Source organism: Octopus bimaculoides, chromosome 26, assembly GCF_046866305.1.
Source record: "Octopus bimaculoides isolate indiv1 chromosome 26, ASM4686630v1, whole genome shotgun sequence".
Classification (NCBI taxonomy): Eukaryota; Metazoa; Mollusca; class Cephalopoda; order Octopoda; family Octopodidae; genus Octopus; species Octopus bimaculoides.
The window spans coordinates 19,030,683-19,044,533 of record NC_142953.1 but is presented as its reverse complement, the minus strand read 5'-3'; the positions used below and the strand labels follow the sequence as shown (position 1 = coordinate 19,044,533).

The 13,851-nt window shown below is 37.4% G+C and overlaps 1 protein-coding gene across 1 annotated transcript in view; it reads right to left on the bottom strand.

Annotated features, from left to right (window-relative positions):
• Positions 1 to 792: 792 nt before the first annotated feature.
• Positions 793 to 13,851, bottom strand: part of LOC106881697 (uncharacterized) — a 187,526-nt gene continuing 174,467 nt past the window's right edge. The window contains exon 16 of the mRNA XM_089342393.1: positions 793 to 5,381. Coding sequence (XP_089198519.1) covers positions 5,323 to 5,381 — 59 coding nt within the window. The 3' untranslated portion in view covers positions 793 to 5,322. The remainder of the gene's footprint in view (positions 5,382 to 13,851) is intronic.

Sequence of the window (13,851 nt, the reverse complement as noted above, 5' to 3'; positions counted from 1 at the left end):
ACTCTTAGTATAGCGTTCATAGCACCTCTCCCTAAACAGCTCTCGGTAAACTAGCGTTCTTGTTTCTAACGGTCATTTAACTTAGCTATATAGTGTTATTCCTCGTACGTAACCTTAGCATTCAGCGCAAGACTTGCATTTGTAATATGGTTCCCTGATGATGAAATTATATGTATATACCAGCATCTCTTATTTCTTTGGAGTAGAGTGCATATAATTTTTGAAACATATGTAGGAATTAAAAGAACTTATTGATTATATGTGTTTTGCTCCATTTATTATTATTTTTAATATATATATATATATATATATATATGTATATATATATATATATATATATATATATATATATATATATATATACACACACATATGTATGTATATGAAAATTTATTGGCAGGCATGGCTGTGTGGAAACAAGTTTGCTTCCCAAGCACGTGGTTCTGGGTCCAGTCCAGATGTGTGGTACCTTAGAGAAGAGTCTTCTAGTATAGTCTTAGGCCAACTTAAGTCTTGTGAGTGAATTTGGTAGATGGAAACTGAAAGAAACCTGTCATATATATCTGTGTGTGTGTTTGTCCCCCACCTCCACTGCTTGACAACTGGTGTTGATGCATTTATGGCTCCATAATTTAGCACTTTCACAAAAAAGATTGACAGAATAAGTATGAGACTTTTAAAAAAATAAGTACTGGGGTTGATATGTTTGACTAAAACATTTTCAAGGCATTGCCTTAGCATGGCTGCAGTCTAACGACTAAAACAAGTAAAAGATTAAAATAACGGTAAAAGTATTTCGCTAGTAATTGTTCATTGGTTCATAAATGTCCGTTCTTTTAACATGATTGCGTTCCATCTTGTAGCTTGACTTTATGTGTTCCATTATCAATATTTGAGCTTCAGTCATGTTGCATGTCCTGCTAGCATTCATCCAACATGCACACCATATGCATACCTACACATATACATTATAGGAATATATGATACAATAAATGTAAAACATGCTATCTTAAAGGTAGTGCTCAATATATATATATCTGTATACACACACACACACACATATATGTTCAATGATTTTAACATTTGGGCATTATGAAAAGACATTTCTCAAGTATACAAACAAAAGACATATGTTATGTATGTGACATTGATAATGCTTACGTTATTAATGCTGCTTTCAGTTCAAAATTTAATGTCTATGTATAATGACTGAAGAGTTAGCCACATGATTGAAACTCGGAGTACAAGGATTCTGAATCAAAATGTTTTGATCTCTCTCTCTCTCTCTCTCTCTCTCTCTCTATATATATATATATGTGTGTATGTGTGTGTGTATGTATATGTATATATATATATATATATATATATATATATATATATATATATATATATGTGTGTGTGTGTGTGTGTGTGTGTGTGTGTGTGTGTGAGTGTGTGTGTGTGTGTGTGAGTGTGTGTGTGTGTGACTCATAGGGGTGTTGGAATGGAAGACGTCCATTCAAGAATAATGAAAGAAATTTTGAAGGATTTGAATTCTAACACAGAGTTGAATTTCACACAGTGAAAAGTAATATACACACAGTGAAAAATATATAAAAAAATATTCTGAAGAAAAAAAAAAATGCTAATACTGTGAAAAATAATATACGCATGGTGAAAAATATATAAAAAAAGATTCTGAATTTTAAAAAAACGCTAACACAAAATTGAGGTAAACACGGTGAAAAATAATTCTGTGTGGAAGAAAAAAAAATAATGCTAATAATAATAAGTCCGTTTGAAGTATTTATATGTCAGGTCATTATATGTAGTAGCACTACCAGTAATAATGTAGACTTGGTACTAACTGCGGCATTTTGAAAAAAAAAATGGTTCTGTGTGGAACAAAAAATAATAAGTCCGTTCGAAGGATTCATAAGTCAGGTCACTATATGTAGTAGCACTACCAGTAATAATGTAGACTTGGTACTACCTGTGGCATTTTGAAAAAAAAGATGGTTCCGTGTGGAACGAAAAATAAATCTGATTAGAAGAAAAAAAGTGAAAATGAATTAACGATGCATTTAAAGTGAGTCATAGCAGAAGATTTCAAACATAAGCAGATATTATCTGTTGAAATTGAAAACAAACCAATTGCTAAGAAAGTTAAAATGAACAAAGAAAATGCAAGACATTTTGTGATTGAGGATACTAAACAAGTCCAGATGAAATGTCGATGGAAGTGACTAGTGAAGAACATGTTGTAGAAAATTCTGACATTAGAGAATCTGAGCCATCTGTTAGAAGGAAAGGTGACCTTCTACTGAAAATGCTTCGTTGAGGAATTGTTCAAATGCAAACACTTTAAAAGATAATGAAAGTTTGCAGGTAACCGATCCGGTTTCTGCCGAGAAAAGTGTAACGAAGGGAAAAGTCTTAGAAATGAAAAATATATATATATAATAATGCTGTGTAACTTTTGGAAAAAAAAAAAAAAAAGATTGTTGTAATACATAGTTGGAAAAAATAATAATTCTGTGTGTGGAAGAAAAAGAAATTGTAAATGAAAAAAAAAGAAATGACAAAAAAGTGTATTGAAAAAAAAAAGAAATGAAAAAATGTTGTGTTGAAAAAATCTCAAAGTGGGGAGGTGGGGAAGTGTTGTGGCGGATGCCCCCAGGTGAGAAGTGGGCTGGTCCACTACTAGTAAATAGTGGACTAACACAATCAGTAATGTCAGTCAGGAAGGTACGCTGTTTGGGCCAGTCCTACAGAGACAACGAAATGCGTCGTCATAATGCGGGACATAACAAAACTGAAAGAAGCATGTCGTGTGTGCGTGTGTGTATGTCTTTCTGTTTGTGTTTATCTCCACCACTGCTTAACAGATGGTGCTGACATGGTCATGTCTTTATGTCTTCAATAGAATAAGTAACAGACTTTAACAAAAAATGAAATAAGTACTGGGGTCAAGTCATTCGACTAAAAAATACTTCAGGGCAGTGCCCCAGCATGGCCTCTGTGTAATAATTGAAATAAGTGTAAAAGATGTATATATGTGGACATAAAAATGTACAATAGAATAGAAATATAAGCGGGCAAATAACTGGTATGAGGTTAGATTAAAATATTTATGTATTAAAACATGATGTTTGAGTTGTTGCGTGAGTATAGATGAAGTAAGAAAGTGTACAAATAGTTCCTTACACCTGTTTCAAGAATAGATGTACAGATGGTGTATTTCCTTGAAAAAGGACAGTAACCAGCTATAGAGTAGTGATCTCTTTCATCATCAGAGAGAGAGAATTAAATAGGACCTTAATAGAGAGCTTTGCTCAACAACTGATATAAGATACAGAAGAAGGTTTAACCCTTTTCTGTTCAGATTATTCTGTCACATGTGATGTTTGTTTATTTGTATTGTTTTGAAATAATCATGCATTATCTTGTAGTTTAGAGATTTCACTGAAGCAGTTGTTTAGTATTAGAATGACATTGTAGGACTGAGGTGAGAGGCCAGATGCTAAAACAGCCCTGCTAATACCCCCAAACTTTGGACAGCAGTTCACCCAAATTTTTTACCAAACCCAGCCTAGATTTGTGGATGCGAGGGCCATTATCTCACTCCACCTCTGTCTCTAACCTTATTTAAATTCAGTTTCTTTGTTGTTCTGACTTGCATTTCTCGTTTATCTGCCTGCAGATATGTTTGCTCGTGCATGGCTGCCCTTGTGAGCATGAGAGAACATGCTGCTGCCAAATACTGAAGCATATGTAACTGATGAAGTAAAGCCATACCAAGTCCAAGCTCATGTTCTTTCCTCTCATTATTGATATGTCCTTGTATAACCCACCTCTGACTGTGCAGGACGTTGTATGAACAGGCAATGGTGGACATTTCAATGTGATTAACAATAAGAGTTGAAACATGAATGCATTGAAAACATCCCATCATCCATCATAGGAAACTGCTGTAGATACTAGCTTTACTTTGTTTTGTACATCGCCTAACTACCCGCCTCAGTGGCTAGTCTAGCTAACTGATTATCTTAATGTACCTGCCCCTCCTGCTGTTGCTGTTATACACATGGTTTTCTTTACACCATATCATTTAGCATATTCCTTCCTTACCCATATTGGCACCAACCGTCCCTTTCTATATATCTTTCTCTAACTCTAAAAATTCATATATCCATCCCTTGCCATTCCTTTAAACTTTCCTCTATACTTCATACTAGTAGCAGACCAAAGCTCTTTACTAAGGCTCAACTTCATTCACCCTCTGATGACCGAATAGATTGCTAATCGATGGCTAACTACTGTTTGTTTGTTGGGAAATACACCAACAGCACATCAGTTCTTGAAACAGCTGTAAGGGACTATTTGCATGTCTTCTTACTTCCTTCCTCCTTATGATCCATGCTCATGTTTAAATATATAAATACATAAATGTCATGATTTGACCTGATACCAGTTGTTTGCCATTTTATTCTTTTATCCAATTTTACATGTATTTGTTCAATACAAAAAAAAGTCACTTATAACCAATCATTATCAATAACATCCTTGCTTTTAGCTACATTTCAAGTTCGAGCTCTAGGCAGTAAGTCAACCTATGCTCTAATGGTACATACCTATTACCTTATGTCATCAGATGAAATATTACACACACACACACACACACACACTTGTATATCAGTATTTAACAACAGTTTTATTCAGCTCCATGCAACTTAAAATTTTCATAGGCATGTCATAGAAACAGCTACTCAGCCATGGGCAGCTGAATGAAGCAATAGAGTAAGTTCAAGATGGCCACAGAAGACTATGCTGCCTTTTGTCAAGGCAGGTCACATGGTGCTGTTGACTTTGCTATTGAAAAAAAAATCCATGACATCAAATATATCTTAATGTATTTGATTTTATGGGAGACAATTTTTTTCCAATGCCACTGATAACAACACCACATGACCTGCCTTGACCAATGGCAGCCTAGTTTCCAGTGATTATCTCAAACTCCTCCCATTGCTTCATTTGGTCACCTAATGCTGAGGAGCAAAGTTTTGCTGATGAGCCTGCATAACTTTAAGTTGCACAGAGCCAAATCAAATCAAATTAGACTGTTATTAAATTCTAATATATGTAACTGCCACCAAATGTGTTGTGTGCCTCTTTCTTTCATTTGCCCTCTCATTTGTGTGTGTGTGTGTGTTTATATATATATATATATATATATATATATATATATATATATATATATGTGTGTGTGTGTGTGTGTATGTATGTATGTATGTATGTATGTATGTATGTATTTTCGTACTGGTCATGAGATGAGTGCTGTTGTTACACGTATTCTCTGTTCCTTGTCTTGTTCATTGGCTGTGCGTAATGCACGAACTGAGCTGTAAAGAAGAAATGAAATCTTAGTCAGACACAGAAAGGGTAATAGTGTGATGGTGGTGGTGGTGGTTGTGGGGATGGTAGTATGGGGTGTTGGTATTGGCAGTGGTGATTGTAACTGATGGTGGTGGTGGTGGCCTGTGATTTTTTTTCCACGCAAGGATTCAACATCTATTGTCTATAGTTTTATCTACATCAAGTATCATTGTTAAAAATGATGTGTGTGTGTGTGGTAAGCTCTCCGAACCCTTGCTGCAAGAGGTGCCCATCATTGCAACATCTGTGCCGGTCATATTTCAGACACCAATTAAATGTCCACAATCTTGGAAATAGAGTTGCAATCTATATATGTGCATATATATATATATATATATATATATATATATACACACAATATATGTATATGTATATATATGTATATATAGTATATATGTATATATATATATATATATATATATATATATATATATATATATATATACAATATATGTGTAGGTATATATATATATATACACACGATATATGTATAAATATATATATATGTATATGTATATATATATATGTGTGTGTGTGTATATATATATATATATATATATATATATTTGTTCATATGATGATATCTCCACAATGTGTTGATGATGAGAAAAACATGTAATCGCTACCAATATAGCAAGAGATTTCACTACAAAAAGTCTAAAGTAGACTCCTTAAGGATAGTTCTCCTTGGTCATATATACAAAATTTTAAATTTAAAAGACAGTTTTGACACTGATATCCATTATTATTGAAATTTATTCCTATGTCAACATTTCTGTATAAGGCTATATTTAACTGTCAAATTCAAGTTAAACATATAAATTGACTTACACACCTTCAGAGAAAAAAGGTTAAGAACAAAAGGTAAACACCAAAACATCGTCTCTAAGTCCAATTCATATTCAAATTTCTCCTTAAATAACTTGTTAAATAAATTCCTCCTTCATTTATGAAGACGATATTTCTGTAGCAAATTTCTTGAATGTGACATTAGATATTAAAAATGAGGCATATAGACCATATCATAAACCTTCAACTAACCTAAAATATATAAATAAGCGGAGTAACTATCCTAGAAAATTATTGATAATTTAGTTAGAAATATTTCATTAAGACTCTCTAGATCATCTGCTAATGATAAGATTTTTGATAATGAAGCTCAATTCTAAAATTCAGCATTAAATAGGGCAGGGTACAAAGAGAAGGTTTACTATATTGAAACTGATAGTAACAATGTTAAGACAGATAAGAATAATAGGTATAAGAATAAACTTAGTGGAAATAAGGAAGATAAACCCAGGAATATCCATAAATGTAACATAGGTAATTTAAATTTTTTTAAGAATTATACTAGTGACTGTGATAATACTAAAGATGATAATGTTTGGTTCATAATCCTTTTTGGTAGGAATGTTAAATCTAACTTGATTGCACAAAGAATTTCCCAAAGAATTCACACTATAGTAAAATTATTAATACACATACCATTAGATTTGGTTTTTCAAACACTATGAACTTAGCCCAAATAATTGCAGCTCATAATTTTAAAATACTTAAATCAAAAGGAATAGGGGTGGATAGCGATATAAACCCTGATATAAATGATAATAATAATAATAACAATAATAATAATAATAAAAATAGTAATAATAATCGGAATATGATTACAGTAACAGACGTCAACCCCAGAAGATTGAAGTTTGAAGGCCCTAATGCGAGAGTTAGAAATGTAGTTTATCAATGGACTCAGACAGATGTTAGCCGATACCTGGAGTGTACTTCGGGACAAATCTGTAAAAGATTATCTAATCATTATAGTACCTTTAGAGATAGAAGTAAAATAGCAAGCACTAGTCTTAGTAAATTCATTTGGGAACTGAAAGAACAAAAAAAAGCAATATTCGTTAGAATGGTCAATCATCGGGAGGTCTTTCCCGTATTACAAAGGTAGGAGATATTGTTCGTTATAATTTAGAACTATATTTTATATTATTCTCCAAGGGTAAGTTGATAAATAAACTAAGAAATAATGCTCTAAGATGTATACATTTTCCAAGACACACATTTCTCTGGTTTAAATGAATTATAAATTGCAGTATGACCGGGTATTATAGTACATTATAATATAATATTAGGTTTTAAGGCAGTTTACCAATAGCAGTTGTGTTTTCTGCTAAAGCTTCTAGAGATAATATAATATAGATTTCCATTGTAATATGTGATTATTTATAATTTATTAATAATATTATTAATATTATTAATAATATTATTAATATTATTAATAATATTATGAGGGGTTGTCTCCCCGTAATGGACCTTTATTTAAGGAGGAATTTATTTAACGAGTTATTTAAGGAGAAATTTGAATATGAACTGGACTTAGTGACGATGTTTTGGTGTTTACCTTTTGTTCTTAACCTTTTTTCCCTGAAGATGTGTAAGTCAATTTATATGTTTGACTTGAATTTGACAGTTAAATATAGCCTTATACAGAAATGTTGACATAGGAATAAATTTCAATAATAATGGATATCAACGTCAAAACTCTCTTTTAAATTTAAAATTTTGGATATATATATATATATATATATATACATATATATATATATATGTAATATAATATGTGACAATTATTTGGTTGCCATAATAAAACTCCAAGCTTCGGATGTCACGGTGGAAACCTGTACCGGCATCTCTTCAGTTATCGATGCTTTAGCTCCTTTGTTACTAGAGCTGTTCTTCTTTCAGGCCTATCTGCTTGATCTAAAAGGGTTCTCATATTCCAACAGGCCAGGTTAAGAGAAACCTTATTCCTTGCTTACTTGTTATCATTGTTTATATCAATTCTTTGTTCATTCCTGCTAAACTGGACCACCGTTAGCCACTGTAAACTAACCAGCAGAGAGAGAGGACAGAGCACCTTTTCTAGGACCTTTTCTAGCTCAGACACAGGATTCTCCTCCAAAAACAGCTCCTGTCCATGAAAACATGTTAGCGATGTTAAGATAAGAACCCTGCCACCTTATGTGCAGATTTGTAACTGTATGCTTCCAACTGGTCAAGCCTGTATACATGGCCATACCTGTATTGTCATAGGACTTTTAAAAAGTGATGATGGTGTTTTGTCGGGGATATCTGTACGTCATTGGATTTCAGTGACAAATGCTTGTACAACACTTTTGCCACTCTCTGGGTCAAAATAGTAGATTCCAGTGACAAGCAAAGCAAGATGCTTAGTACTAAGTTGACTGCAGCTTTTATATCGGAGTACCTTCTCCTGGGATTTTCCTCAAAAGGATACTGCAAGCCAGCAGTGGAAAGTCAATTTGAATTCAGAGCTTTATTCTCCTATACTGCTTGTCCTAATCACAGCTTCATTTCAAAACAGAAGCCCAGCTTGACCCCATCGACAGCCATGGCTTTGACAGTGCAGTCAGTTAAGGAACTGTCATTACCATGACCTGGATTTATGTCAGCGTGTCCCTCTCCTAGAAGAGTTGCCTTCACCATGGCTAATGTGCCTCATCTACCTACCCCACCACCACACAAATATATATATATAAAATATATACACATATGTACACATTAAAAGAAATACATATATACATAAAAATTTGAAATTTTTACAATTTAAAAATGTTTTTATTATTTATAAAAATAAATACATAGATTAATAAATAAATTCACAATTAAAGCTATAAATAAAATAAGATAAAAAGATATAAATATATAAAAAGAGAATTTTTAAAATTTAAAAGGATATATGAAAATAAAAAATATAAATATATACAAATATACACACATGCATGCATACATGCACACACACACACACACACACACATACACATAATGCTGCATAGCTGTTGAATACACATGAGTTCTTCTGCCCTTTGACAGGTCTTATTTTTTTGTCTTGCAGGGTGTCTAACAATCACACTTCTCCCCAAGTAAGCTTGGTGAGGTTGCCAGATTAGTCGCTCACGACCCAACCATGAGACAGGTTGTACTGGGTTAAATGTTACCAGTAGTGCTCAAGAACGACCTGACAAAATATACATTTATATATATATCATCATCATCATCATCATCGTTTAACGTCCGCTTTCCATGCTAGCATGGGTTGGACGATTTGACTGAGGACTGGTGAAACCAGATGGCAACACCAGGCTCCAATCTAATTTGGCAGAGTTTCTACAGCTGGATGCCCTTCCTAACGCCAACCACTCAGAGAGTGTACTGGGTGCTTCTACGTGTCACCCGCATGAGGGCCAGTCAGGCGGTACTGGCAACGGCCACGCTCAAAATGGTGTCTTTTATGTGCCACCCACACAAGAGCCAGTCCAGGGGCACTGGCAACGATCTCGTTCGAAAATCCTATGAAGGCCAGTCAGGCAGTACTGGCAACGGCCACGTTCAAAATGGTGCATCCCATGTGCCACCCGCACAAGAGCCAGTCCAGGGGCACTGGCAACGATCTCACTTGGCTTGCCAGGTCTTCTCACGCACAGCACATTTCCAAAGGTCTTGGTCAGTAGTCATCGCCTCAGTGAGGCCCAATGTTCGAAGGTCTTGCCTCACCACCTCAGCCCAGGTCTTCCTGGGCCTACCTCTTCCACGGGTTCCCTCAACTGTTAGGGTGTGGCACTTTTTCACGCAGCTATCCTCATCCATTCTCACCACACGTCCATACCAGCGCAATCGTCTCTCTTGCACACCACAACTGATGCTTCTTATGTTCAGCTTTTCTCTCAAGATACTAATACTCTGTCTAGTATGCACACTGACATTACACATCCAGCGGAGGATACTGGCTTCATTCCTTGCGATCTTACGCATGTCCTCAGCAGTCACAGCCCATGTTTCACTGTCATGTAGCATGACTGTTCGTACACATGCGTCATACAGTCTGCCTTTTACTCTGAGTAAGAGTCCCTTTGTCGCCAGCAGGGGTAAGAGCTCTCTAAACTTTGCCCAGGCTATTCTTATTCTAGCAGCTACACTTTCAGCACACCCACCCCCACTACTAACTTGGTCACCCAGATAGCGGAAGCTATCAACTACCTCTAGTTTTTCTCCCTGGAATGAGATAGAAGTTGTTTCCTGTTTGTTTACAGTGTTTATTGCACCTGAACATCTTCCACATACAAAAACTAACTTCGTAGTTAATCTGCCTTTGATATTGCTGCACCTCTTATGTGTCCATAGCTTGCACTGGGTACATCTTATAGAGTTACTACGTACTCCTTTTCTACATACTGAGCAGAGCCATCTACCTGAAGGGGTTTGTGTTTTATCTACCTTCCTACTTATTAGGATTTTGGTTTTTGCTAGGTTGACTCTAAGGCCCTTCGATTCTAGTCCTTGCTTCCACACCTGAAACTTCTCCTCTAGTTCTGATAGTGACTCAGCAATTAGTGCAAGGTCATCAGCATAGAGGAGCTCCCAGGGGCAACCTGTCTTGAATTCCTCTGTGATCGCCTGGAGGACTATGATAAATAGGAGGGGGCTGAGGACGGAACCTTGGTGGACCCCTACCTCTACCCGGAATTCATTACTGTACTCATTTCCAACACTCACCTTACTGGCAGCATCTCTGTACATGGCTCGCACAGCTCTCACTAACCATTCTTCTATCCCAAGTTTCCTCATTGACCACCAGATAAGGGATCGGGGGACCCTGTCAAAGGCTTTCTCCATGTCAATGAAGGCCAGGTACAGAGGTTTATCCTTGGCTAGGTATTTCTCCTGCAGCTGTCTCACTAGAAATATGGCATCAGTGGTGCTTTTACCTGGTACGAACCCAAACTGCATCTCATCTAAATTGATTCGCTCCCTAATTAGTTGGGCTATGACCCTCTCCGTAACTTTCATAACCTGATCTAACAGCTTGATGCCTCTGTAATTATTTGTATCTAAAGCGTCACCTTTACCTTTGTAGCAGTTGACTATGGTGCTGCTACACCAGTCATTGGGTATGACTCCTTCGTGTATCACCTGGTTCGTAATACGGGTGACTAGGCTGTAGCCAACACTGCCAGATATTTTGAGCATCTCTGCAGTGATTCCTGATGGGCCGGGGGCTTTCCCTGTCTTCATACTCTTAATTGCTTTATCTACCCTGGTACTGTCAACTCGGATAGCTGGTCCCTCTGTTGGGTCGACATACAGCAGGCTCTCTTTCTCCCATTCATTCTCTTTATTAAGCAATCTATCGTAGTGGCATCTCCAGACCTCTTTCTTTGCAGCCTCATTTAGTGCAAGCGTACCATCATCCATGCGAACACATTTCTCTCCTACGACATCACTATTCTCTCTCCTACACTGTCTTGCAACACGAAATACCTCGAGTCTTTGGTCCTCATGGCGCAGAACATTGGCAAATCTTTTCTTATCTGCTTCCCCTCTGGCTAAATAAACCTGTCGCCTAGCTTCCCTTCTGGCAGATTGGTACAATTCCCTGCTACCACCGTTCTTCCAGTCCTTCCAAGCCTGTTTCTTTTGTCTAATAGCCCCGTCTACCTCCTTGTTCCACCACCATGTTACTCTGGGTCGAGAGGGGACTTTACACCAGCCACAGATCTGGTCGGTGGCTCTCAACAGGTTGTCCCGCAGAAATCTCCAATTGTCTTCCACGTTGTATGATGCTATATCCCCTTCTATTTCGTCAAATGCTTCAAGTAACTTGTCTCTAAGTCTCTGTCCATTTGCAGGGTCTTTAAGCTTCCATACCCTTCTCCTCCAAGCCGGTCTACTTCTGGGCACCCATATTGCCTTGATCTCGAAGTCGCTGACTACTAATCTGTGTTGGGGTGTACATTCTTCACCAGGGAGGGTTTTGGCATTTATAAGCCTCCCTCTTTCTCTATTTCTGGCGAGGATGTAGTCGATTTGGCTAGAGTGTCTGCTGGATCAGTAGGTGACTAGGTGACAGGCAGGTTTCCTGAAGCTGGTATTGCAAACCATAAGATCGGTTGCATCACAGAACTCCAGCAGTTCCCTCCTCATTGCGGGAACCGAAGCCATAGCCTCCATGTATGCCATGGAAGCCTCCAGCACGACATCCGACATGACCATTGAAGTCACCAGCCACAAAGAGAAGGTCCCTGTCTCTTGTCGACGAGGTAGTTTGCAAGAGGGTGTCATAGAATTGGTCTTTCAGACCATCCGGTAGCCCCGGTTGAGGGGCATTGGCTGAGATGACAGTAGCTAGCCTATGATGAAGCACTAGTCTAATCTTAAGTACTCTGTCACATACTCTAACTACCTCGATTACCTTATCAACCCATTTCTCTGCTAGAAGTATTCCTACGCCCCCGACCCCGTCAGTGTTACCTGCCCAGAAAATCTTGTACCTGTGTTCTTTACCTGTGAGGAACCTCGCAGAACTTCCTCTCCATCTTACTTCTTGGATGCAGCACAGATCTACGCGTCGCCGTTCAAGCATCTCAACAATCTCACCAGACCTACCTTTCAGCGTGCCGACGTTGAGAGTGCCAATCCTGACAGTGTGGGAGGAGTGGGTGTCAGAGGAGTGGGCCCGTGTGACCCTGCGATGGGGGTAAGCGGTGTCGTGAACCTGAAAAGAAAGCTTGCATTTGGCAGAATTCATAAACAAAACAATACCTACAACCTTCATATACTACCCAGTCTTTATGCGCTATAAGGTCGATAAGAGGGGTGGTATAAGGTCACTGGCCGTGTTCGCGGAAGATGATCTAAAACTTCCGGTACTGGTGGAGGGGGTGGGAGGGCGGGTATACCGCAGGCTAAGGGAGCTTTGTTGTGGGTTCTATCAGCATAGAAATTCCAGTACGAATTGGGATGAAGTTGGGAAGTGAACTGTTTATATTTTTGGGGTCGCGTGCGAGTCAAAGAGGAAGTGGTGGAAGAGAGTAGTGATTCAGAGAGAGATAGAGATAGAGTAGATAGATAGATAGAGAGAGAGAGAGAGAGAGAGAGAGAGAGTAGATAGAGAGAGGGAGAGAGAGAGAGAACAGGCAGCAGTACCTCATGCTGGTCAAATTCGTTGGGTTTTTAGAAAAAAGTTGAAAGAAACAGCAGTGTTTAACCGTGAGATTAAATGATTAAATCGGTAACAGAAATGAGAGTTAAAATCGTAATTTTTAAAGGGGGGGAGAGACAAATTTCAGTCAGGTTTGGGCTAAGGAGCAAAACTTCAAGAAAGTAGAGGCGAAGACGATTAATCGAGTGAGATAGAGAAAAGAGATACATAAATAATCATGGATTTAAGACAGAAATGTATAGTTAGAGAAACGGGGTGGGGGTGGTGGAAGGGGAGCGCATCAGAAGGGATAATATATAAAAATAGAAATGACTTAGCTACTGTTCATGTCTTGGAGAGCTTTGTCATGGGTTCTATCAGCATAGAAATTCCAGTACGAATTGGGATGAAGTTGGGAAACATACTTATATATA